This window comes from Xiphophorus couchianus, chromosome 8 (genome assembly GCF_001444195.1).
Source record: "Xiphophorus couchianus chromosome 8, X_couchianus-1.0, whole genome shotgun sequence".
NCBI lineage: Eukaryota > Metazoa > Chordata > Actinopteri > Cyprinodontiformes > Poeciliidae > Xiphophorus > Xiphophorus couchianus.
Window position 1 is genome coordinate 11,412,381 of NC_040235.1, and position 26,507 is coordinate 11,438,887.

Sequence of the window (26,507 nt, forward strand, 5' to 3'; positions counted from 1 at the left end):
TTAAAGAATTTACTGAGGATGAAAATTAACAAAATGCCGTGTTTGCTTGCTGTATTGCTGCATTCCACTGAACACTGAGGCATCGAGCTGGAAAATTCACACTGCACTTGTATAAATACTTCATTGCTAATTTAATTTTAAACTCTAGATGGAAGACAGAAAACTACAACTCTTCGTTCCCTTTGTTCCATCAGCTATGTGTCTGTTTCTCCGATGTAGCTGCATTCTTCCATTTTAATCTGATCACTTACCACTCTCTGTTTCAAACACTCTGTCTTCATCGTCTCTCGTACTTCATTAACTGCTCTCTTGATTGCCGTTTTATACTGCAAGTGTAAAGTGGTCAAATCTTATGCTCCAGTTTTTGCTAACTCAAAGGGGCTTCGTTGAATGAAAAGATTAATGACAACATAAAATATTTACAGTGTTTCTACTGTGCAAATGAGTTGCAGGGACATGAATAGAACAGCTGAGTAAGTTCTCTTCTGTGCACTTGACAGTCATTTGAAAAGAATAAATCAATTTACAAGTCTGTAGAAAGAATCTATGAAAAGTAGAATCGAGCATGCATTTACTTTATTGGTTTAGAAAACTGAAATAGATATGTTTTTGTTTATTCATAAGTAACAGAATCAATAAACCAATATTTTCAACTCAGGAAAGTTGAAAATATAGGAACATTTATTCCTGCTAACATGAATGAATGCTCCTGTTAGCAGATCATTTATTTGGGGTTTTGTGCCCCATAGTTTTGACCTATCACTAATAATTTGCTTTCGTTGCACACAGCCAGATGATTTCTCATCAACATAATTAGCCTTTGCTGTCGCTCTATGAATCACTGTATGAATCACTCACAGCAACGCTGCTGGTTTAAGGAATCACTGAGAAAAAGTATGGTTATACAGATGGATGAATATCTGACCAAACCATAAAGAATCACAATTCATCATCATTTGCTTTGTCTCACTTGAGCTATGAATTTACTTCAGAGTAATGTTCACCAAATTTTCTCCAAAGTTCTTAAAACTGTTTTGTCTTGTACTTGTGACTTACACAAGCTAAAACCGCCGTTCATGACCTGATTGTAATGAAGCAGCAAGTCTGAGTCAGCTTTTTTAAGGTCATATGACTGACTGACAGGGCGACAGGGTGTGTCCTGCTGGCTCTGCACCAATACTCCCAAAGGGAAGACGACCAAGGTGAGAGAAAAAGCATACAAAGACTTAAATATGCATGTAGCATAGATTAAATCAACACATTAATCTTAGATTTGGATTGTGACCTACTCGCCTTCACTGAAAGTCAGAAACACAGCTCAGCGCATGCAAAAAGACAAAAATAATTGAATACATACCAATTTACATTATTTTTTTTGTAAAAATAGAGAAGATGACTCAACTTTAAAATATGACTAAAAAACTGTTTCTGAGTTTGTGGAAATGTTGGAAGTAATAAACTCATGAAGGAAGAATGCTTTTCTTAGGGGTTTTTTTTTCTAATACTGCAGTGTCTTATAGTTAGGACAAAGGCAGCAGTAATTACAGGTTTAATCATTCTGGTATTCTTGCATGTGCGGAAAAAATCCATTCAATTTGTCAACCTTCTTTGTTTTGCGCAAACCTGGCATTTGGGACTGTGCGGGCTGTTTCTAGTAGACAGCTGCACACTTTTCTGGTCACATGTTCAATGCACAACACAGAGAACAGGCACCAGCGACGGGTGAAGGATGATTGATGGTGTTCTGAATGAAGTGCAGCTTTCTGTAAATGCAGTGTGTCAGCTTGTCTTGTCCATATTTTTAGCTTTCCCTTGTGCATAAGATTTATTATAGCCCGAGCTTTGAAAATAGCTCAGTATCTTCCCATTGTGACACTATGTGACTGCTACCCTACTTTTCACTGTTCACAATGAGTGTAGGGAATAGTTGATACTGCATTTCAGTGAACTTATTTAACCTTAAATTAAATGTGTAATGTTTTAAACGACTTAAAATTGTGAAAATGTGATTGACCGGAGAATCTGCATTTTTAATATGCCATATTTAATATTTAACATGTGACAGACTTGTTCTGGAAGCCAGGCTGGGTTTATTTTTATTTAATTCACTCTATGTATTTGTTTATTTTGCAGAAATTCTCAAAAACATCACTAGATATTCAATATCCAGTCCATTCCAACACTATCCAATCATGCAGTGAGATTTAAATGCAACTATACACAACCAAAGTTAAAATGCAGTGCTATCAGATTTAGTTGATCATTTGATGACTTAGACTTAGACTTAGACTGACTTTATTGTCATTTTGCATGCCGATGACAAGTTAGTTACTCAAAGACGACCAGCAGATTACATCGAGTCATTGACTTTGTCAGAATCCTTAATCTTGTGCAAGCATGTGGTGACAGTGAAAAGGAAATACTGCCTTCTAACAGGATGAAACTTCTAGCAGAACCAGGATGAGACTGACTGGTTGTCAAGAGGACAGAGAAGAGTTAGGGTCTCAGTTAGGGTCACACTAACGGCTTAGCACCACAACACAATCAAGATCTGCTGTTGTTGTATCAACCTTCCAGACCTCTCAGGTCTTCCGGTTCTGGTCTCCTCTGCATCCCCAGAACCAGAACCAAACGAGGAGAAGCAGCATTCAGCTTCTATGCACCACAAATTTGGAACAAACTTCCAGAAAACTGTAAAACAGCTGAAACACTGACTTCTTTTAAATCTCGACTAAAAACCCACCTGTTTAGAATTGTATTTGAAATGTAATCAATTACAAATTTATTGATGGAACTTGACTTAATGCTGTGTTTTGATTGTTGATTCTATCTTCCATTGTGTTTCTGTGTTTGTAATGATGTAAAGCACTTTGAAATGCCTTGCTGCTGAAATGTGCTATACAAATAAAATGTGATTGATTGATTGATTAATTGAATAAACAGGGACAGACAGCATACATAGTTATTCCCAGTGTGCATAACTGGAAATTGTGTGTTCCAGTGTGCAGACTAACTAGATTAATATGTGAAAAGTGGCACCAGGTGTTGGAAAGAGCAGGAGAAAATGTACTGCTCTTAATATTTTGCCCAAAAAAGCACCAAATTAAAGATCTGACTTTGTCTGACTCAGAATACCTTTATAAACTGGCCAATAGTTTAATATTTAGATTTTTCTTTCTCACACCAAAACATTGTTATCTAATAGACAATATTAACCAGATCTTAGTTTAAAAGCAATCTCTATTATAATAATGGAGCGAACTAACAAACATATGTGATGTTAAATTCTTCTTTTAATGATTCCTGTAAAAAAAAAAAATATATATATATATATATATATATATATATATAATCTCATATATTGGTCATCACCAAGCCAATCAAACTTAAATCCACCTGGTTTCAGTTTCATACTGGGCAATTAATGCATTCCTAATTTCAACGGCACATATCTGTTCGTATTTCCATTAAGCTGACAGGCTGTAGTTGCAGAACATATTGGACCTTGCACATCAGGCCTGACCCTGCTGTCTGGAGCTGGCTGAGTTGATGAATATCTCCCTGTTGGCTAAAATGACCCTTTCTGTGTGAGCCAGAATGCTGAGTCATGAGGAAATGTTTCTGTTGACTGATTTATGGAGCAGTGAGAGTCTTTTGAAGTCACACTGTCAGTTGCAGCATATTTCTTTCTTATTGTCATGGATGGAAAACTTTTCTATGAGTTTATGTAACCAACTTAGCTGTATTGTTTAATAACCAGGAATGCAAGTAATTGACTTTAGATCTGCGCCTTAAGATTATATTTGTGGTAAATCGCCTCTTTACATATAAACTGAATTGAAAGTAAATTGAACCGTGAAAGTAGCAACTTTAATTGCAAATCTCAAATGTTTGTGATTGAAAAATCTGTGTGATCGAGGCTAATGTCCAGAGCATTAACAAACGCAGCTTTACATTATATTCTGTAAAGTAACTGCTGTATCATTGCTATTTTTAGCAGCTACAGGGTTCCTCATAGTCATCATGCTCGTTGCAGCCTCACAGTTGGAGGTAGTCGTGTCCTCCTCTTAGCTTGTCCTCTGCCATCTCTTGTGACTTTTTTCCTCCTTGATCCTCCATCAGCCCCCCTACCTGTACACCCATCAGTCTCTCAGAAAGATACTTACTGGTGTGGATCTCCACCCACTGGGTGATTAGCGATGACCTGCTGTCATTTACACAGACATGCACAGCCGGGAGGCCTTGTGTTCATTTGCTCAAGCTTAAGTGTAGGTCCTCATAGGTACTGTAAGCATGTCGCTACAAACAATGGTGTTTCCTGCTAGCAGAATTGATTTCTTGTTACTTAGCCAGCAACAAAGCTTCTTCAAATACAAATAATCAGTGATGCATTTCAGGAGGCCGTAGGTTCAACCTGAGGTTCTCTGAACTGTAGGGTTGAAGGGTTTCAGGTCAGTTTATTCTAGCTTGAAATACGAGAATAAACCCAGAGAAGCAAACGATACCACAGAAAGACAGAAGACATTTCAAAATTAAGAACTTTAATAAGTGCACCAAAAGTTTGTCTGTTTGATCTGTGGTTCTATACCTATCTGGACTTTGTTATTTGTATTTGAAATTGATACATAAAACACAGTGAACAATTTGAAAAATTGTGAATTTTAAAATATGGTATGTGGGAGACAATGTCTTGTTTTATTTTCACTCATCTTCTTGAAGTCTTGAAACCTGCAAATGTCAAGTGTATATAGAAAATAATTTAGGTTAGATAGATCCAATGTTTTTTTTGGTTAACATTTTAGGAGGTTTTGAGGTTTTTTCAGTTTTTACAACTATGGTGCTGGATTTGCTAAGAGTTCTTTGTTGCTTTAAAACCTTTGTCACATTCTTTTTTAGATTTTCTCCTTTTAAGTTTGTCTCAATATCTTGCAGTATTTGTGATGACAATAAAATAGATCATGCAAACTATTTAAAAAGACTGGATATGAATTTGTAACTTCTTACAATCAGAGACTTACATACAGAGAACTTGCTGTAAAAATTTCAAAGAACTTTTCAAAAGTCCCGCACAAAGTCACAATCTTATTTACCATTTATTTAGCAAGCTTTTGAGGTTTGCAAAAATCAGTAAGTAGAAGGATTTCCTGTAGAAGGGTATTTGTCCAGGTGAACACCAAGGTATATAAATTCACCATTCACCATTTCCACTGTTTCCTCCACAATAGGCTTTGACCAAACCCTATTTTTCTTAAAATTTACAATAATCCTTGTTTCGTTTACATTCAAGGCTGACTGTTACAAAGCAGTCCGCTCTGTACTTAGCTTCTTGATCATGTCTGATACACCTGATGACTGCAGAGTCTGTTTTGTACAGGAAGTCGGAGGTGTACAGAGTGAAATGTCTATTGTGTGGTAGTGATAGATCCAGGCGATTGCTAAGGCCTCCACTTGTGTCTTTTGGAGTTTCTCGCAGAGCAAATCAGACTGAATTGTATTAAATGCACTGGAGAAATCAAAGAACACGATTCTCACAATGCTGCCTGCTTTAACCAGTTGACAGTTGATTTGTTGAAGCAAGTGTTTGATGGTGTCATTAACTTTAGCGCCACAGTGATAAGCAAACTGCTAGGTGTCTTGATATGTGATTGTCTGCTCACTTGAGTGGGGCAGCAAGAATCTGTCCAGGACCTTCATAAAGTGGAAACGTCAAGTAGAAGACAGAACATCTTCAATCTTCTCTTGGGTCAGGCTAAGGTTGAAGCGTTGTTGCAGAATCCCACAGAGCTGATCTGCACATGCCTTCAGGACTCTGGGGCTGACACCATCTGGACCTGCAGCCCTGTTCTGGTTCAGTTTCTCCAGCTGCCTCTTCATCTGACTTCTAGAGTCACAGGAAGGTGTGAGTCAAAGAGCTCAGCTGCATCTCCTGATCTGGTTTAAGAGACACTCGAAGAAACAGAAGAGTTCATGGCCATGGTAGCTAAAATATTTGAGATGTGACAGGAATGCTGCAGGTCAAAGGATGATGGAATCATAGGTCAAGTGTTTCTGTACTTTAATCATAATAAATACAATTTGTCTAGAGACATACAACCTACATCACCCTTTAAAAATTAAAAATTAAAAAAAATTAAAATTAAATATTAAACATCATAAAAATAAAAAAACATAAATTAAAAAATAAATAAAAAAATTACAATTAAAAAATGTATTAAAAATTAAATATATTTTTAAAATTATTGTAAAGATGAATTAATACCTCTAATTTGCTTATATTTTACTATTACATTTTTGTTGAGTAAAAATTTTCAAATAAGAAATTAGAAAAATGCTCATATTTTGCAGAATGACAAAAAGGAGTGAATAAAAATTTATTTTATGGAGTGTTGTCCTGTTCAGGGATTCTACTATAGCCAACTGCTAGTACCAGGCTAAATGGAAATGCTAATGGAAGACATTAACAATGATGCTAAACACTGGTGTCTCTAATGCTTTTAGGAGATATTACAAATATGTTACAGTTGGTTTGAGTTGCTTTGGACCATTCTGTTTTGTATGATTTGTCTCTGTTGTGTGCCCAACATTCTGCTAATGCTAAGCTGACATGCAGGCTTGTATATGTTGGAGTCTGCATCCTGCAGTGAGGAGCATATGTCAGCTTCTGTGACCGCCTGTTGGCATAGAAGTCAAAGATGATGTAGCATGAAAGTGATGAAAGTGTGTTTATGCAAACATGTCTGCAGTAAATATGTGGTCCAAAATCATGATCATGCAGGCCTATATATTCGTACTTTTTAAGCCCACTTGCATTCACATGTATAAGACAGTCTCATACTAAATAAAAGCAACAAATATTACATTTCATTTAAATGTATTTATTAAATGACAGGAAAAAATAAATCCCACATAAAACTGGCCACTTCTGGTAAGACGGGAAAACATGCCATTCAAACACTACAATAAAAAAGCTTTGCAACTAAAGTTCCCTATGACTATTATTACATCCACAATAGAACTATAAAGAGTGGCATCTTGGCATCTTAAATCATTAAGTCCTGTTAAAAAAACATCTGCTATCTATGTGAGCACAAATCTCCAGGGAGGCGTGTCAGGAAATGTGTTTTTTCCTACCTCCACAAATGTAAACATGTAGAGTTAACAAACTCTACACAGACTTTATCTTAAGATGTGTGCTTTGATGAGATGAGAGTAAGATATCCAGTTTTTCCAAAGAGCCTAAGAACCTTAAAGGGTATGACATCATCAACATGTAATACCGGGAAATTTAAAATGACTGTTAGCTTCTTCTAGTGAACTGAAAATGAGCTTTGATTGAATCTTTTGACATAGAAATAACCCAAAACGTTTGATAAAATGAAGAAACAAGTGAAAAATACCACACAACTTAATTATCCAACACCAAGAGTCTTGGATTCAAGTGCTGTCCCAGGGCAAAAGGGAGTTTTGCATTTAAGAAACTATAAGCAGGGGTAGCAATAATACTGACAGAGGTAATTTTGTTAAAAACATTTATGTTTTTGAATGGTTGTACTTGGTTGTATGATCTTGTTTCAATCAAATATGAACAAATTTCAAGTCTATACATGCATCTTTACCCGCATACCGGTAAATGCTGAATAGATTTGTTCAGTTGTAGTAGTTGGTATGCACCGGAGCCTTACGCAGCTTTAAAACTCTGATGATGTGGTGGTTAATCTGTCAATGCTACGATGGGACAACAGCACCTGCAGAGCACATCAATCAGACATTTCTACTTGTGGACACACACACTCAAACACCAGGACAAAGCCACAATTTCTCATGATACATGTAACAGAGGCTTTGTGTGACTGAGTGATACCTTGATGTTGTTAAAGTGTCTTTCCTGGTAAGGATGTTAATTCATCTGCAAGGTGTTTTTTAACTTGGCTGTTATAAAAATTTTGTTTTTGTTGCCATACTGACCCTAAATTGTGAAGTTTTTCTGTTGAATAAGTGACATTTCTTAAAATCTGAAACATTTTTCAATGCAATAAAAACAGGAATACACAAGATGATTCACAAAATACATCACAAAGTCTCTGTCGCTTTTAAAATATCCTTTTGTTTGATATGTTGAAGGCCAAATCCAATGACACTGAACTCATAAATCAGAGACAGAATAATATGATCACTGAAACCCAAAGTGGGAGCACAGACTGAGCCGTGATAAAGAGCTGTGTAAAGCATTTTTTTTTCTGTCCCGATTGCAAAAAAAATATCCAGAGACAGCTATTCACAGAGAAATGAACAAGTTGATGGACTGCAGATGCGTTGCTCTAAATGCTGAGGTTATAGCTTCGGACATACAAATGTTACCAGCTGGGACTGAGTCATATTTTAACTGCTGTAGCAGGACATTAAGATCTGTGTAAATTCACCTCCTGGCATTTCTGTCAGGATACCACTGACCTTGGTTCAGATTCTTTGCAGCGTCTCCTCAAGCCGGTGGAGCTGTTGTGTTGTTTTTGACCATGACCCCCTGACATCTCCCTGTCAGCGCACAGCGAGTCAAGAAGCAAACCGCTCTATGGAGATTCATCGCTCTGGGAAATCCATCTTTGCTATCACACGCAGAGAAGGATACTTCAGCGTATTACTCCTGTTATATCACTTTTTTGTTTTTCCATACTTTATTTCTAAAAGCAAGTACAGTTTATAGCACAGTTATCAATACTTCAGTCTTCCTCTTTCACCAATAGGTATAATATTTTTTGCACTCACAAAATTCTGAAGATTTGTTTGCAATGTATAAATGGGATTAAGCAGGAAAATGTGTCAGAATGAACAGGGATGTCTGTGGAAATCTACTAAAGTCGTGTTTTGGTTTAGTTTTCATTATTTAATGTCATGTTATCTCTTTTTTTACCTTAATTTAAAGTGAATTATTGATTTAAAGCCACATTTTCTCTTCATATGTTGTTCTTGTCTATATCTTCTTTGTCACTCTGACTCCTCTATTTGCTGACTGCTTTTTCCTGTCATAGCAGATGTGAGTCTGATGGGAAGTATACTGGAATCGTAGTCAACGTGCAGCTGAGTGCTGCATTAGTTACACACATTACTTTTAGACACAGGGGCTCTTAGTTGCTTTTTCTGTTTGTGTTTTTGCTGTTTCTGCATATTTGTCAGGTATCAGAGCTAGAAAAAACTGTCTCCAGCTGATGAATACAATGTAAAAGTCACTTGAAAAATTCAGAAAATTCATCCATCATGTTTTTCCACCATAGCGTTTCTTGTGCGACAGAGTTGATTTAAGAGGCGCTTATTTGCTTGTTCTATGAATGAAACAGTTTGATTTTTCCCATCCAGAGAGCCACTCTGGTGCTCTTCATTATGTGATGTAAAACATCTCCGCAGGAAATGTTTCATCCTCCATCTGTTGTAAATTTCTATAGAGGATCGACCCACAGAGATACACTTTACTGAACAAATCACATAATTTATCACAACACCCCTGGAAAAACTCATCAAAATAACACCAGATGGAGACCAAAGCTGGAGGATTTTTTTTTTACCAACTTCCTGACAAGGTTGTCAGAAACTTAAAAATTCAATTTTTTTCCAATTATACATTAGGAATTAGACTGACAGCACTCTTCAGCGTGGAGTTTGGAACAGAGAAAAGAAAACTCAGTTATATATTTTCAGTATGAGCGAGATGCTTAAAACTGAAATCAGAGGGAGCACAAGAGGTATAAGAAGCTACTTAAAATCTTTATACTCTACTAACTTTTTCTACAAAGGCACACCAGCTGATCTTTTAAAATGCAATAAAAGAGCATTAAACTCATGTGGGTGCTGGTCAGTGCTCCATCACTTCATACATGTTGTTTTTTGGTCGTTTGTTACTTGACTTTTTTGATATAAATAGATGTACCATCTGCTACAGATGCCTATTTGTATTCATCCTGGGAACCTTTCATCGACTTGGCAAAGGAGTGAACTGACCTTATACTGCCTTCATTAGATCTCAGTAAGGTTAAACATCTCGCAGAAAAAAATACTTTATTCTTTTGAGCTTTCCACCAGTCTGTTTGTCATGGAAATTGATATATTGGGAAATGTTGGCAGCCTTTTGGAAAGAAATATTTCTGATTATAGTTCCAAACAACAAGTTGGGATCGGCTAAAGCTGGAGAGACAGTGAGATTCTGTTACTTTGAACGATGTTGAAGCTGCATGACTTTACTGTTTGTTGTAGATACAGCAGATCATAAACAAAGCATTTCAAACCATGATGCTCACAACATTTTCATTTTTGGTTGGTCTCACTGAGCCTGTCTTCATTTTGTCATGAAAGCTTATTTTTGGTTCAATCGGCAGTAGCTCTTCAATGCCAGAGTCGGTGCATGCGGTACTGGAAACAGAAAGAAGGGGTGCTAAGCAACTCGTCACTCTTGCATTCAAACCCAAATGGTTGAAAAATCCCTTATGACAGCAGGTATTGTCTTTTAAAAAATAGAAAGTAAAGAACAAAATAAGAAGGAAACTTAAAAAAGAAACCTCCATCTGATGAACTGTGTTTGAAAAGCATGTTTTGCAAAGCAAAGAAAAAAAGCTTAATAAGAAAATCCTAGAGACGCATCACCCTGTTCTTAAGAGACTTTTTATGTGAATGATCAACTAGCAGCTTAGCAAACAAGCAAAAAAAAGTATATTCTTATGGATATTACCTAACATGGACAGAAATAGGTAAAAGAAAAAACAGCATTAATTCAAATGTAAACTTTGAAAATCAGAAACACTGCTAATTAAATTTTGCGAGAGTCTAGCTCTTTGGAAGCTAAATACAAAAATAGTGCATTGAGCTGCAGCTTTATGTTTCAGGAGGCTTATTGTGTAAGAGGCGTGTTTCCTAAAATATCGAGCTCCTGCTCACAATGAGGCAGACGGCAGACTGTCTTCAGTGTGGTAAGATACATGATAAGTTTTACTGATTTTATGTAACTGTAGTCACAAGTATCAGATGCAGTGACTCCAACTGAGTGTGTTCAGTGTTTACAGAGCTCATGATAACAGACCTTCAGCCACAAATGGTTTGAGGAAGATTGGAAGATGGTTAATAAGAGAAAATGACCAGCTACTAACAAATCAAAATCAGTAGAACAAGTCTGTGTTGTGGTTATTTCTAGAGCTGGTTGATGACACACTGCTTCCTGTGTGCTGCTAAAATATATCAGTAGTTCTGGCAGGGAACTTCACTTTGGTAAAGACATTGAAGCAGGGCAGGGAGCCCAGAATGTCAACACTGAGTAATGACGTCAGGCGCAGGCTTGAAGAAGCAGCTTTACCCAGCATGCTTTGCCAGCAGCATTTCTGCAGTGCTTATAAATATTGAAAAATTACAAAAACAGAAAGAGAGGGTGGAGAGGGATTGGAAGGTGGAGGATCGGATACAGAGGTGAAAGGAGTGGATAGATAGCTAAAAAACTCAAGAAGTTCAAGTGAACTGGGGACTCCAGGGTGGGGTTAATGCTTCACTTTGCTGCTTCTTACTGTCACTTTCTTTTTATGTGCTACAGGGAAAAATACTCCTAACTGTAATGGAATAGCAATCCAGCCAGCCAGCCAGTAATTTCTGGCACATAGAGCAATCATGGTAATTCACAAGTGGCCCTATAGTTCATCATTTTGATCATTTAAATGGTTATTCAGTCCACAGAGATACATCACAAATCGTTTTAAAATAACCGCGTTAGGAAGCTTTTAAAAAAGTTGAAACATTTCTCATCCACAATCCTGCTTGCATGTGATAGAGACAGAGATGATGACTAGACTTTTAGTCTTAGACTTAAGTTGCAATTAATGCGGTGAAATTATGTATTATATTACAGGCACACAGTGGCATTTTATAGCACAATCAAGAAACAGTGTTACCTTCAATTATTATTATGTGTATTGAACATGACTTAAAATAAATTTGACTTTGCAATTTAACGCATTGAGATTGGGCCTCTGTCCCTTTAAGGAACTTCTGCTCTTTGTGACACCCGGCCTTCAGCATGTCATCAGAACAATGTTGCTCCATTAAGCCTTTTACAAACTTTCTTATGAGCATTGGACTGAGAAGTAGTTTGTATGATAAGCTCAGCAGACTCACTTTGTGGAAATAGGTGCCGCTTTGTGAGAGCGTGCATTTAGATGCCCTCTGAACGGTTGCCATGGGACTTTCAATGCATCCTCAAAGAATGAGAGCAACACTGCAGGTGTGTTTTAGATGAGGAAATAACATTCTAACATGATGCAACACTCTAGACCAGTGGTTCTTAACCTTTTTTGAGGTACCGAACCCATCAGTTTCATATGCGCATTCATCGAACCCTTCTTTAGTGATAAATAATATATATTTTTCCAAATTCAAGACATAGGTATGAACTCACAGCAAGTTACAGTATCACTTTATTCTGGCCCCCCAAAATATTTTGGCCCCATGAAAGAATTTCAGCCCCCCAAATATTTGTTTTACTATTTTACTAATTTAAAAATAAATTTGGATTTTTTTCAAAGAATGACAAATTTTTTAATAACTTAATTTTTTTTATTTTAAATTTAATTTGTTTTTTGTCATTTTGAATCCACAAAATACTTTTTTGGGGCCAGAATAAAGTATTGCACAAATGACATACCTGCAAATCAGTGTGACTCCTGCTGTTGTTTTGTGGGAGACCAGTTCAGAGAGGCGTGGCTTCACCTTGGCAAGTGCATCTTCAGAGCAAAGTCTGTTCATTTTCTTCTTTTTTTGCTCGACATATTTAGTATGGATTAAAATATTAGGAAAGAAACCACGCGACGTACAACTACGACAGCCGCTGATACTGCACGCACTAAATTCCCCGCAGCACTGATTGACCGAGCAATGTAACATGGTCCTCTGCAGCAAGTGATGGCCAAGCGGAGCGAGTCAACACGACTTTACACAAGTGAGTCTTTACCTCCGCGGCAGAGGCTTCGCCGAACCCCTGAGACCGACTCATCGAACCCCTGGGGTTCGATCGAACCCAGGTTAAGAACCACTGCTCTAGACTTAGACTTGCACTCTAATGACTCAAGACTTGACTTGCAATCTTCATCTTGTGTAACAAAGAAGTGAAATGAGTCTGTATGTATTCTCTCCCAGCTCTGACAGATGATGTGTGTTATGCTGAAACTTCCTTTGAAATTATGCCCTTGAATTATTAGCCAGTGACATTCATGGAGTGTTGACAAAATATGACTCATAATTTGTTCCTTATTGCTTTATCTTTATAATGTTGACCATTACAAAGGCCCTTCTGGTTTGTTAACATAGTTACACTTGAATAACTGCCTTCAGACATTCGATATTTTCTTTCAATTACTCTCTACATTGCTCATTAGGTTGTGGATTATTTATGAGTACCTTTGACAGTGTTAACTGTGAAGACTTGACAACAAAAGCTTTAAATACAGATGATGAACATGGCTCATAATAATGGTTTTCATCTCAATGTAAGAAGAAACAAATTCTCCAAGCCCTGTTTAGACCAGTACAATAGTAAAGGAGTAGCTAATATATGAACACTGGGATTAATAGATTCTTATAAAGTCATTATAAAAGCAAAATAAAGACAGTTATTTTTCTTGGAATGAATATGCACATTTTTTTAAAAGGTAAATATAGATTTGAACATTTTTTTAAATAATCTAAAGCAGTTCATAACAGTTTGCATGTTGATAATGTGAAACGCCAAGATTTTACATTATCCAATTTTCAGTCATCAGAGGCTTCACTTTGACTTGCCACAGAGATGACTTGAAATTTGAATAGAGCAGAACATCTCATTTTGTAAATAGAGCTTATTTCTAGTATTCGGAGAAGAATATGGGGATAAACTGTGAATGGAAACTGGTAAGAGAATGCAATTTAAAAAGTAAGTCGTAAGGTTCTGCATTTAGATGATTTTAGTAAACAAGACAGACGTGTTAAAAACTTCAACAAGGTTGTAGTATTTTTTAGCATGCAGTGTCATGTTATATAACACATTTGATAAAATCTTCCTGCAATTTCCCATGATGGTGAAATTTACTTCCAGAGTGAGTGCTTCAAAATTAGATTTTTCATTTTAAAATGAACCCTGAATATCAAAAGCAAGTTTTGTAAGATAAGGACTGTATTTATGTTTAAAATTAAGATGTTTTTGACTCTATGTTTTCCAGTTATTTTGCTTCTTGCCCTTTCCACGTGTGATATATGTCTGCGTGAGCATTAGCATGCAGTATGACAGCGTGCACATTATGCGTGTGCGTCAATTTACAAAAACAGGAAAAAAACATGCTTTGATTGTAATGGGCTGCAGAAGCAGTGGCCTGACAGGAGCTATAAATAATTTAGCAGCTCTGTTTTAGCACAGAAACAACAGGAAGATCCTCGTTTTGATGTGTCCCATCTTTTCGGAGGAGGAAGGAGAATGTTGGGTTCTGTGAAATATATCAGCCTGAACGAACCGTTTAATATTTTATTCAGTCTGGGTCTGCTTTTAGAGTGTAAGATAAAGTACAGATCAGTCACATCTGTAAACATTTTATCCTGTTTGATTGAAATGTTGGGATTGTTTGATATTATTTATTATTTCAAATATTTTACCTTCTTGATTTTTGTGAGAACTATGCTCCATTGTCATTCTTTCTGTGCATCTCTAAATTAACTCAAGTTTGAAATAGAAATGTTTAGGTTGTCTGACCTGTACGCCTCAGATACTTCCTCCATTTACCCATCAACTCCATTCTGCTGACTATTGAATTTTAATTTTTTGTTCAGTGACTTCATCTTGTCAGTCATACTCTTTCTCCTCATTTGGTTTTATATTTCCTTGGACGATATCTATCTTATGATTATCTAAAATGAACCGTTCACATTTTATTTAACACTGATTTCAAGAGGTTTTGATCAATGTCAAAAAGGTTTTGTGTCTAGCATACAGTGTTTGCACATAATAGGAACAACAAAATAAATATAACTAAAAATAAAGTTCAGTTTATAGTTACAAACATTGTTTGCACACCAGGTAATCATGTAATTTTCTCTTGTTTCTGAAATAATGAGCTAACAATAAATTATAGGAAAAAGCATTTTTGAAAAGAACACCATAGCCTCCACAATTACTGCCAACCTTGATGATGTGTAAAAGATTCTTCTTTTGCCAACAGTTGTACAATCTCACGCCAAGATTTTTTCTTTATTCAATTTCTCAATTTAACTAGATTTATTCAGTGAAAAAAGAAACATCTTAGGAAGAAATTGTTTGGGTTTTCTTACACATATTTTTTTCTACGTTTTAAGCTAATCAGAGCATCGAGACTTCCGTCATGCTTAAAACAGAAATCTATTTGCTTAGCCAGTTTTTAAATAGGGAAGGCAAGAAAACACACCATTCAAACTGAAAACGTATCACTTTCATTTTTTTTTCCACATTCAGTCCTCTATGAGAGGAGGGGAAGAAAATTACACAGCTCACCATTAAAGCTCCATAAAAAGTGGCATCTTGGGGTCTCAGAGCTCAAAATCCATAGTTAGTTTAATATTGTTTAATGTCTCTACCGCCACTGCCAGTCATTATGGTAAGTGTGGTGAGATCAAACATGTACCTCTTCTAGATATCAATATTGTTTCAAAACAAATCAGAGTACAGACACGGAAAACCTACTTTAAAATCATCTTTATATATTCCATGTGATTACAGCAATCTAGACTTTATTTAGCTTAAGATTTTCTGAACAAAATAATAATAATAAAATAATAAAAAAACTACATTGGGGGAATTAACTAATGTTTCAAACGACCGAAGGGAAATAAGTAATGCCAGGAATAGTGAAGTGATGAATTAGGTTGCCTCGGTACATTTGTTCCTGTGCTCCACATTTCTGTATTTTGCCACAAATGGCGCCTCCAGGTGTGGAGATTCCTTTTTCTTGTCCAGACCCCAAGCATGGCGTTAACTCTGGTGTGTGAGCAATCCTGGTAAATGATTTCACACATTTCTATAAGGGGATGATACCTTGTTTTACACAGAAAACGATCCGGAACCCTCAATATGATTTGATCAGATTTAAAGCAGTATGGTAGCGCTTTTAAGGGGTCCTACACATTTATTAAGTAGGCTTCTGCAGATAGGTTATCCGTAGTCATTATCTTACATTAATGACTACAGGATTTCTGTCTTCTTAAAAACACTCCTGTCCAATACATTTCATAGCGGTTTGTGCAAACACCGATTTAAAAACATTTGTAGATCTTTGTGCTGCAGATTGTTTTTTAGATGGAAGTTGAAGATCATAGACGAGAATTAAGATGCCATTTGTTGTCTACAAGTACTGGAAAAAATCTGCAAGCAACAAGAAAAAAGAAGACAACAGAAAAAGCTGTGCATCAGGAATGTAAACACAACACGTTCATACTCTGTATATGTAGAACTGAACAACAATATGTTGATACAAATACAGTGGGATGTAAAGAAACAAGGAAGACACAGTTCTAAACATAACTGTTATTTTATTGTTAAATTAGCAAAGTCTGTAAAATGTTTACTTGAATGTGTAATTTGTTTTTAGTTGGTCTCCTGGTGAAGAAGTAAAATTCCTACTTACAATTTAAGATCTGTGACCAATTTTTCAACCACCAAAACTCAACTATAAACCATTTAGCTTGGAAGACCAGAGTATTTGCATATTCAATATTTAACCCTATCTTAAATTGATTATGTTTTGATGCTTGTTTGGGTTGGGAGGATGACTTCCAACCAACTGATTGTGTGACAAAGACTATTGTTTTATGAGATATTATCCTATGTCTATTTTACAAAGATAGGCACATTCAAGATGATCAACATGTCACCAAGCAACTTTATTTTCTTTGTTTGACTGAAGTTTTCCACAATCCAACTGGCTGTGATTTGAAATGATTGAAATTAGATCAAATAAATCGGACAGGATTCTATGTAATTTGATGTGCTTTGATAGGATATTGTTGTGAGCTGGTGGTCGATACAAAAGTGATAAAATTAATTTAAGTCAGAGTGTTGTGCAGTTTCCACACTTTACATTTCAGCGTGAAATGTGAAATGTAGACTGTTTCTTTTGCGATGCAGTTTTCTCTGATGTTTCACAATAATTTGCACAATACTTTGTATTCCTTATTTACCCTGGTTGTGGATGCAAATCAACTTCCACTACTCGTATGCTGAACAGAACTAGCATGCTATGTTATACAGAGTGTGTGTATTTAATTATACGGTTTTGTTAATTTAAAATCAGTTTCTGCGTTTGTTTGTTTTGTTTTTTTTCTTTTAGCTCTGCATTAAACCAAGGCCTGGAAGGCTTTAAGTTGTTTTCATCCTGCTGTCAGAATCTAAAAAATTTGTTCACTCGCTTACACGTGTGTGTGTTTGTAGGTTTCCTTGGGAATCTGTCTCCTGTAGTTGAAGTGTGTCTTGGTAAACCCATGAGGGTTCATTACTTTGATCTATCTCCCTCCCTGTTGCTGCCAACACTAACATACCGTGGCGTTGATGCAACTATTTTTAGTTTTGTCCGCATGAGTGTGTATCTGCGTGAGTTTGTGGCGGTAATTTGTCTTAATTTGTGTGTTAATCATAATGAATGATTTTCTTGTTTATGCTCTCAGCCACAAAGAACCACCATTCCTCCGTACACAAACATAATGAGTTAATGTCCACTTTAGTAATTTGAGAGAACAGAATCCAAGCTTTGGTTTGTGCGTCATTGGTTTCAATCTAACAGGCTCAAGCTCTTTGATGCAGAGTCCACTGCTTTGTAAAAGCCTTTTGATTTCTTCCCTCCCATAAAATGCATAAAAGTCATCCCTTATTTCGTCTGAGCTTTTTCAAATGTTACATTCAAAATCACATAAGTAAAAAGAGCCATCCTAGAGTTACCCAAGTCTTGTGACTTGAGCGAATGTTTAAACATCTTACTTACTTTTTAAGACAGAAGCGTGTATCTCTTGTTTCTTCCAAATCTGGGTGTTGGGAGATGAGATTCATGTTGAAATGCACGGAGAGGTCAGAGCTTGAAGTGACACAAAAAGTTATTTCAAAATCAGAACTGACAGGAGCTGTCACTGGAAAAAGTTTACGTGTTTAGGATTCTGCCAATGACTTCTGTCAGAGGAGAGCCAGAGTGCACAAAGTCATCAGATATTTCCAGGAGAGGCAGTTCATTAAGGTTCTGTTGGAATTATTGTGCTTCTAAAATAATGACAGCTTTGACACAGAGAAACCATTAAGCTCAAAACACTGTAGTATCATGGAGTAGACACTGCTTAAACCATTAGTGCTTTAGTATATTGGCTGGTGTCCATGAATCCATTTAATATAATCCTCTTTGCTTTAAATTTTGTTAGAGAAGACATATCGATTAAAATTTTCTTATGTATTTCAAACCTTTTAAGTGCATTTAAATGACATTTGATCTGAAAGTTCAACGCGATGCATAATTGTGAAGCTGAAGGGCAGTTTGTATATTCAAGCTTATGTGCTATGTTAGGGTTTGGTTTGACATGGTCACCTTCAAAATGTCCATGTCAGGATACTCCAGAAAAGACTCTGTTGACATGGAGTTTATTGTTTATAATTTTTCCATTTTTGGATGATGCATTAAAGTTTATTTTAAATATAAGCCTGTTTAAAACTTCTCCATAACCTGAACCCGGACCTGTCTGCTGTGTTTCTTGGTCACACGTGACTTTACTTTATTTTTTTTTTTTTTTACCCCTCAAGGGGGTCTTTTTGTGGGCTCTAGTGTCCCTTTTATGACAGTGGGCTGACAGGAAACGGGGAAGACATGTGGCAAATATCGTCGGGCCGGGAGTCGAACCAGCGACGGCCGCGTCGAGGACTCAAGGCCTCCAAATATGGGTCGCGCTAACCACTACGCCACCACGGCACGCCCGACTTTACTTTATTAATGATTTGATTCCTAATTGACAAAAATCGGCTGCACTGAATTTGTCACTATTAGACTCAAAGTAGCTAAAATGAAGCCCTGGCATAAATTCAAACTGGAAGACTCTCAAACCTGCATCATCCTGCATCATCCAATCGGCGCGTCTTGCTCATCGTCGTCGACCTATCAACGCTGGACCAAGCCACGTCACGGCCAATCACCGACCAAGCCCCAGTTGATAAGGACCTCCATCCATGGCACCTTCCGCTTTCCAGCTGAGCTGCGCTAATCGCTGTCTTTCTCCGTCTGAGTCTCTCCAGATTGAATACAAATAAACAGCACTCTTTACAGGTTTGCATTTGTAAAATAAGACATGTATATTAAATGCTACTGTATGCATTTGAAAACTATGGTTTAGTAAAGTCCTTTGTGTATAAATTCAATTTCATGTTGCTTTAATTAAAAACAGACCTGCTCACCAATCAAAATAGGCATTTCAATAGTTATAATTAAGAAAGTTTAAACGTGTGCTATTCTGATGTTTATAATGTCATTTTTTTCATTTAGAGTCAGCTAAAATTTCCATACTAATGATCTGTCTTGTGGTTTCTGTCTAATACTGCAGCATTTTATGCTTATTTATAGTTTTAAATCAATCTCCATCTGGGTTTCTCTTTTTTCACTCCTTCCATTTATGTGACCATGATATAATATGGCGTCATTTAAACAAATGTTCATGTGGCTTTTTCTGTTCGAATGTCTCTACCAGTTTCTTTTGCTCCTGTCTCGGATGTGTGGCTTAGCTTTGCACTCCTCCATGAGTCACTTCTCTGGGTTTTGAGGTCTGCTGTTCTTAAAAAAAGGTTTTTCTTATTTTTAGTTTTGCATTGTATACCTATCTCTTATTTGTTGCATTGCTTATTTCCGTTGGCTATCATCTGAGGTGGCATTTCTTGCCTTCTGGCAGAATTGATTATTTTCTACATGATAATTATTATGATTTGTACCATACTGAGTTTGTCTAGTTCTACCAATTCAGTCTCAGTACATCACTTCACACATTTCTAAAAATGTAAGTAAAAAGACATACATTTAGGTTATATGAGTGGTGGTGTAGGGGTCTGACCCAAACACAGACATGAAGTTGGAATTGTTATTGTATGGTTGTTTAATCATAGAAAAAAGAAACTCTTACAGCAGGAGTCTCCAAGACTCAAGATCAGCTGTTGCGCAGGTATAAGATGCAAATCTTCTCCAACACACGTGAATTTGAACGAATGGCTTGTTATCAGGTCGTTACCAAACTTGATGGCATGCTGAAGAGGTAATTTATTTATTTTTGTTATTCTTATCAGTCTGTAGACTGTACCGAAAACAAAACATAGCAACTATAGTGGTGTATGCGGAAAGTAAAAACTGATGAGCTCCAAATTTAAAAATGAAGAACGGACGTCCCCTGAAGGGGACTTTACCAATTTGGAGAACAAGCGGTTCTCCAAATTGATTTGCACTTCTGTCAGTTTGTGTCTCATTAAATTTTCCAAAAGGATAGTACTATACGACCTCAACTGAAGTGTTCAAATACAATAAGTGAAAAGAAATACATGTATTTTTTGTTATTTGTCCATATGCTACCATTAACAACACATAAGGTATTGGAAGCCATAGTTATCATTAAACCATAATAGCTTCTATTGCTAATGGTGTACAGCTTGTCAATGACCACAGTTGTTAACTATTAACAATTACCAATTTGAAACTGAAACAGGGAATTCAATTGAACTCAAATCTAATATAAACTAGGTTTTGCATAATTTAAGATCCATGTTCTGACTTCAGAGGTAAAGAATGAGCCACAAATAGTTGTTGTTCTTTGTTCTCTGCTTTGTCTGCTTCAGTTTATATTAGGAGTTATGGAAATAGACACAGCTGCTCTTCTCTTTTTCGGATTAGGGGAAAAATCAATCTGTTTGAACAATTCAACTGTTTAGTAGTTAAATAGTCGTGGATATTTGCTGTCTGTGGATTACACAAATATCATAGTTTGATTATTTTCTTCATATTAAAACTTTACCTTCCCCATGCTATTAGCTATTAGATAGAGGTCTATTTTCTTGTTTTGCAGGTGAGGAAAGTTTATACACCTATTTGTATTAACTGTGTGGATTTATTTATAGTATCGTCTTGCTAGATGCTGAAGGAAATTTTCTATTTAATGAATGATTAACTGTCTAATCTCAAGCATAATAATCAGCCGCATTATTTACAGGTTATACAGACATAAAATTATTCACTACAGTAGTCAGGCAGCAGTAAGGGATTGTAAGTCAACATTACTAATACAGTGAACTGTTAAGCAGGTGAGTCCATAAAGAATTTGAAAAAAAAAAAAACAACTCAACGCTTTATAGTTTTGACTTGAACATAGGGAACTTGAAGAAAAGTAGATTTTATCTCTAGTAGATCTATATCTATTATCTCTAGTAGATCTATATCTCTTGCTATAACCCCTTATAGTCCATACATACATAGTCTTGTACATCTGTAAATAAATATTATATCTCGTAGAGCACTTCCGGATAGATGCAAACTACATCTCGTTGCTTGTACTTGTGACAGTGCAATGACAATAAAGTTGAATTCTATTCTATTCTATTTTGTTGCAGGAAGGTCAGACAGAGAGAGAATTTATGCTGTTCAGAGTTGTGCAAAGGGAGGGGTTCAGTTAATCAAATTACTTGATGCTGTTGTTGCGCAACACCCCCCCCCTCCTTTCTGTCTCTACTCTCTCACTCTCGTACTTCCTCTTCTGAGAGGGGAGATGTGCTACCAGCTCTCCGTCTAACGGGTACGTTGAGTTTCCTAAATCTGCTGGGATTTACCCTGTCCAGAACTGAAGTAAACTCTGTTTAAGCTGGTTTCGAGAAACGATTCGCCTGGTTATCTGACGGCCTACATCCAGGTGTCCCACCCTTCTTCCCCCTGTGAATTAGCCAGACTGAGCAGCCTGCAGCCAACTAGTTTCACAGAGCACACCTGTTAACGGTCGCTCGTTCTCTATTTTGCAACTTGCATTTGTTATTGAACCAGGTAGGTTTTAGTGACTCGGTCGAGTCCCAAGGATGAGGTTTTAAATATGGGCTACCAGCAACCTAAAAACATTTTCCACCTCTTCCTCTCCAGAATCAAACATCACAGCTATTTTACAACCATCAAAGAACTTTAAGGTGACTCATTAACTGAATGTCCACAACATCTTTAGATTTTCTTTATGCTAAATATTTTATTAGTAAGGCATTTTTGCAAGGGTCAGTACAGCTTAATTCAGTAGCAGAAATAATCAAATAAGTAAAATCAATCATCTAGTCTATCTTTCCCTACTGCTGATACTGAGAACTAAAAAAGGAACCTTAGAGCGAGACGGACGGAGTTTGGCGCCTCGAACCCCAGACCTGGCTTGATGATGAAGAAGGTGTGGCAGCAGGAGGAAGATGTTGATCGGCGAAGGCCAGGATCTCCGCAGGTCCGATGAGCTTCTTCTCCGCATGGATGCTGAGGTCACACAGGACTTGGTGCTGGCAGGAAAAAAGGCACCAGTTCTTCTTCCTTGTCTTTGTCTTCATCTTTGTCTTTGGGGTCTGAACCCAGCCGATGAGAGAAGTGCGATTCGAAGCCACAGATTGTGGGCCAGACGGGTTGGTCTCCATGTGCAGGACAGTCTCCGGCTCCGTGGCCCCGGCTCTTCTTCAGCTGCAGAGTTCTTTGTCCATCTCGATCTTGGCTCGAAGCTGCCCGGAGGATCCAACGAACGGTTCCTCTTTTGCACCCACCTTATATAGGGTTCATCTGTCTGCTTAGACAGATGATCTCATATCCATCACTGTCTTAAGAGACATCATGTCATGATGTCTGTGCCAATGTCTCAGGGTTGCTCAACCTCCTATGTCCATTGCCTGCACAACCTTTCACCTACTATCTACCTCCAACATATCAGTGATGTTTAATTGCAGTTACACCTTTTTACACCATTTCAAGTTCAATGTCAAAATCACATTTATATCACATTTATTTTCTTTAGCTTCTCTGATTTAGCATTCATTTATAATTTTATAACCATAACTTATATCACATTTATTTTCTTCAGCTTCTCTGATCTATCATTCATTTATGATTTTATAACCATAACTTATTAGTTACTCTTATTATAATCTTAATGTGAGTTATTACAGATGTTTTTCTGAAAAGAAACCAAGAATAATCTATTATTCTAATTATTTACTACTAAAGTTACAGTTACTTGTTTTTCTTGTAGTTCTCACAAATATAAGTGTAAGTATTATTACAAGTAAATCAATATTAATATAAGTATTTTACTTTGAATCTTATCAAATTACTCAAAATGTTTAGATTTAATTTTTTAAAACTTTCATGCTTTAAAATAGTCTCAGCTATTTTTATAAATCTGCAGGCTGGAAACTTCCTCTTTTTCCAGGAAACCTGCTTTTCCTGTTTAATGACTCTCTCTGACTGACTATGATTTCTTATGATTAGATAGAAAAAAGTAGAATTAAAGCAAAGTTTGCATGAGACAAAAACAACACACACAACTAGATTTATTTTATTGACACTTAAGTCTACTGTTGGGCCTTGATGTCACTTGAGTGATTCATTTTAAAGATAACTTTATTTATTATTACTGTTAAACTAAAATCTCCAGCATGGGGACGTGGGATGAACTCGGATTTTCTTGACAATGCAATTGACAGCTCGATTGCAAATAGAGTTAAAGAACAGAAAAGGGAGTGAAAGGTTGGATGATGGGAGCAGAGAAGAATGAAATAGGAGTGTCAGAGATAGTGGCCAAGCAGGAAGGAAAATAGATTGTAGCCTTGGAGCAACATGAAAACCAACTTTCCTTTGTGCTTTTGAGGATGGCACTAGATTTTTGCCAGCAACACAAACCAAGACTCATTAACAAGCTCAAAGCCCCTCTCCACTGAATTCAGACAGAAAATGTTGCCTGTCATGAGGCAGTAATGTGGTGTGAATACAGGAGTGAGGAGGGTGAGGAGTGACACAGGTGGGAACTGTACACAGGGCAGTAAATGTCATTAACAGAACAAAGCAGCATGAAGAGAAACATCAAAGGAGTTACCAATGTACAGCTTTTGGCTCTATATTACTTGTCAAAGCATGTAAATTTATTCAGCTTTGGAAGAAACAGAATGAGTTGACAACTATGTCTTCCATTCTGTTAAAAACAACACATCTAAAGGTAGAGGAGCTTGATTTTTTTAAATTTTCTTTTTATTACAGATTAATTGTCTTGTAACAAACTGTCACAGTAGTGACAAACAACTGTTTGTGCTGCAAGTTAATTTAAGTTACGTTTTAATCTTTCATATATATATATAATATACAAAAAATGTCTAAAGCAATGTTTAATTTATAGAAATGGATAGCTGTCTGATGCATCTCCACTAATGAATTTCTTATATAAGTCTGACATGTGAGGAGAGAAGAAGTAAAATGTCTTTTGGTCTGAAAAGGGTTTGTGCTTCTTTCAACGATTCAGTATAATTAAACCACTCGAGAATAAAAACCTCTAGCAGATTCATAATTTAGTCGGTGACAGAGGTGGAGGCGGGGTCAAGATTACAGCGCAGGCATCAGTTATCTCCTCTTCAGGGGAAATGAAAATATTTCATTGTTCAGGGCAGCCGTGTTACGTTAGCTGTCAATGAATGAACTTAGGAGTGGGCGTACAAACACTGAGGCAGGCCAAAAGACAAACCACAGGAGTTTTTCCTGGCTGAGATCAGACACACAAGAAAAAAGCAGAGCTCGTGGCAGAACGCGCTGAGATGGCCTGCCAAACTCATAGCGTGGGCACAAGTGGGCTGCAAGGAGTCGAACATTTTTGTGTTTAAAGGAGAAAAGAAGCAATAAATGTATTCTTACTACCGCAGTCCTTGCAGACTTACTTGTAACCTTTGTGGCTTTATTTGAAAAAAAAACTGGCTAAAAATCATTCCAGTTGTAACCTTGGATGACAGCAGAATCTGTTTTTGCGAAAGGCTTGAACGCATTTTACCAACAGGCTCTCATTTTCTGTTATCTGTTTCCGTCCCAGGCGGATGCAGCCACCAGTTTCCTACGTGCAGCTCGATCAGGGAACCTGGACAAGGCCCTGGATCACATCAAGAACGGGATAGGCATCAACATCTCTAATCAAGTAAGATGTCCTGTGCTGACTGAGTCACACTTGTGCAAAAAATATGAGTATGTGTGTCGGTGAGAGTAAGACTTCAGTAAACATGACAATGGATTACATGTCAAAGTAGATTAGAAGATTTTATTAGTATTCAGAGGGTTTTAAAAAACTTGAAACTTTAACGTAATATCCTTATATAACGAATATACAACTAGTATTGTGTACTAAATTAGATTATTCTTTTGAATATCACCAAAATATTTATTTTCTTATCGCCTTTATGTGCACTTTGACATTTTTACTTCTTTATAAAAGAAAATTATTTATCATTACTAGCTAAGACTGTAGTTAAATGAAAAAATGTTTTCCACCTGTACATGGAAAAGTTTAAAAAAAAAAAACACTGTTAAAGCAGAGCATGTTAAAGCTGCCTGCTATGGCAGGAATGGTTTATTTCTTCAGTCATTAATGTTTTAAGTTTCCACCACTGCAGAGTAAACATGTTCACAGTGTCTGTGTTTTTACCCACAGAGACAAGTTAAGAGTTTTTCCTCGTTGCTCTCGTCTATTGGACTTGTAATTTCTGTAGGAAAAAGGCCTTTTCTGTGTCAGATCAGCTGGTTTAACTTCACATACATTTTTGAGTATTTTAGATACCTTTTGGCAATTTGTTGTAAAGATTTGATCTTCAATGTTACAATAGCCTAATAGTTGTATTTTGATTTTTAGTCTCTTCCTGGCTTTTCTTCTCTTGTTGCTCTGTACTCGTTTTACGAGCGGTCCAGTTGTGATTTATAACACTCTGTCTGTGGTTGTTGATTTATGTTGCTAGGCTGTCTGCCTGTGCAGCCCATTTGATTTGTATTCTGTGTGTTGTAAAGCATTTTTAGCTCATCACCTGCTTCATCCAGAGGTTTCTGATTTCATTTTGACTCCGAAAATCATTTTTGGATTTCAATAAGGCTCTGCATTCCTTATTATTCTGAGTGATTGTTTTACTATTGATAAAACAGTTGCATTTTTGACAAATATCAGGAAGGATTGCTAAAAGCTGGATGAATCGCTTCTAAGAGATGTTATGAACCCAGAGTATTTTATATTATTTAATATAATGTTTCAGAAAAACAACGGACAGTATAAATAGCAATAACAATAAAAATATTAATGACAGAATAGAGTATTTTTAACACTAATATGAAAAACATTCATTGATGTTTTCATCAATGAATGCTTGAAGTAACTTGTTGTAAAGTAGTTGTCTTTATACAGCTAATCCACCACATTTAATGCTACATTTATGCAGAAAATATCTAATCTTTTCTCAGATAACCACC

At 36.6% G+C, this 26,507-nt stretch overlaps 1 protein-coding gene across 7 annotated transcripts in view; it reads left to right on the forward strand.

The window, feature by feature from the left end:
- Positions 1–26,507, forward strand: part of ank1b (ankyrin 1, erythrocytic b) — a 79,118-nt gene that overhangs the window by 8,563 nt on the left and 44,048 nt on the right. For all 7 annotated transcript variants that reach the window (XM_028025480.1, XM_028025482.1, XM_028025481.1 and 4 more), the window contains exon 2: positions 25,093–25,194. In XM_028025480.1, coding sequence (XP_027881281.1) covers positions 25,093–25,194 — 102 coding nt within the window. The remainder of the gene's footprint in view (positions 1–25,092; positions 25,195–26,507) is intronic.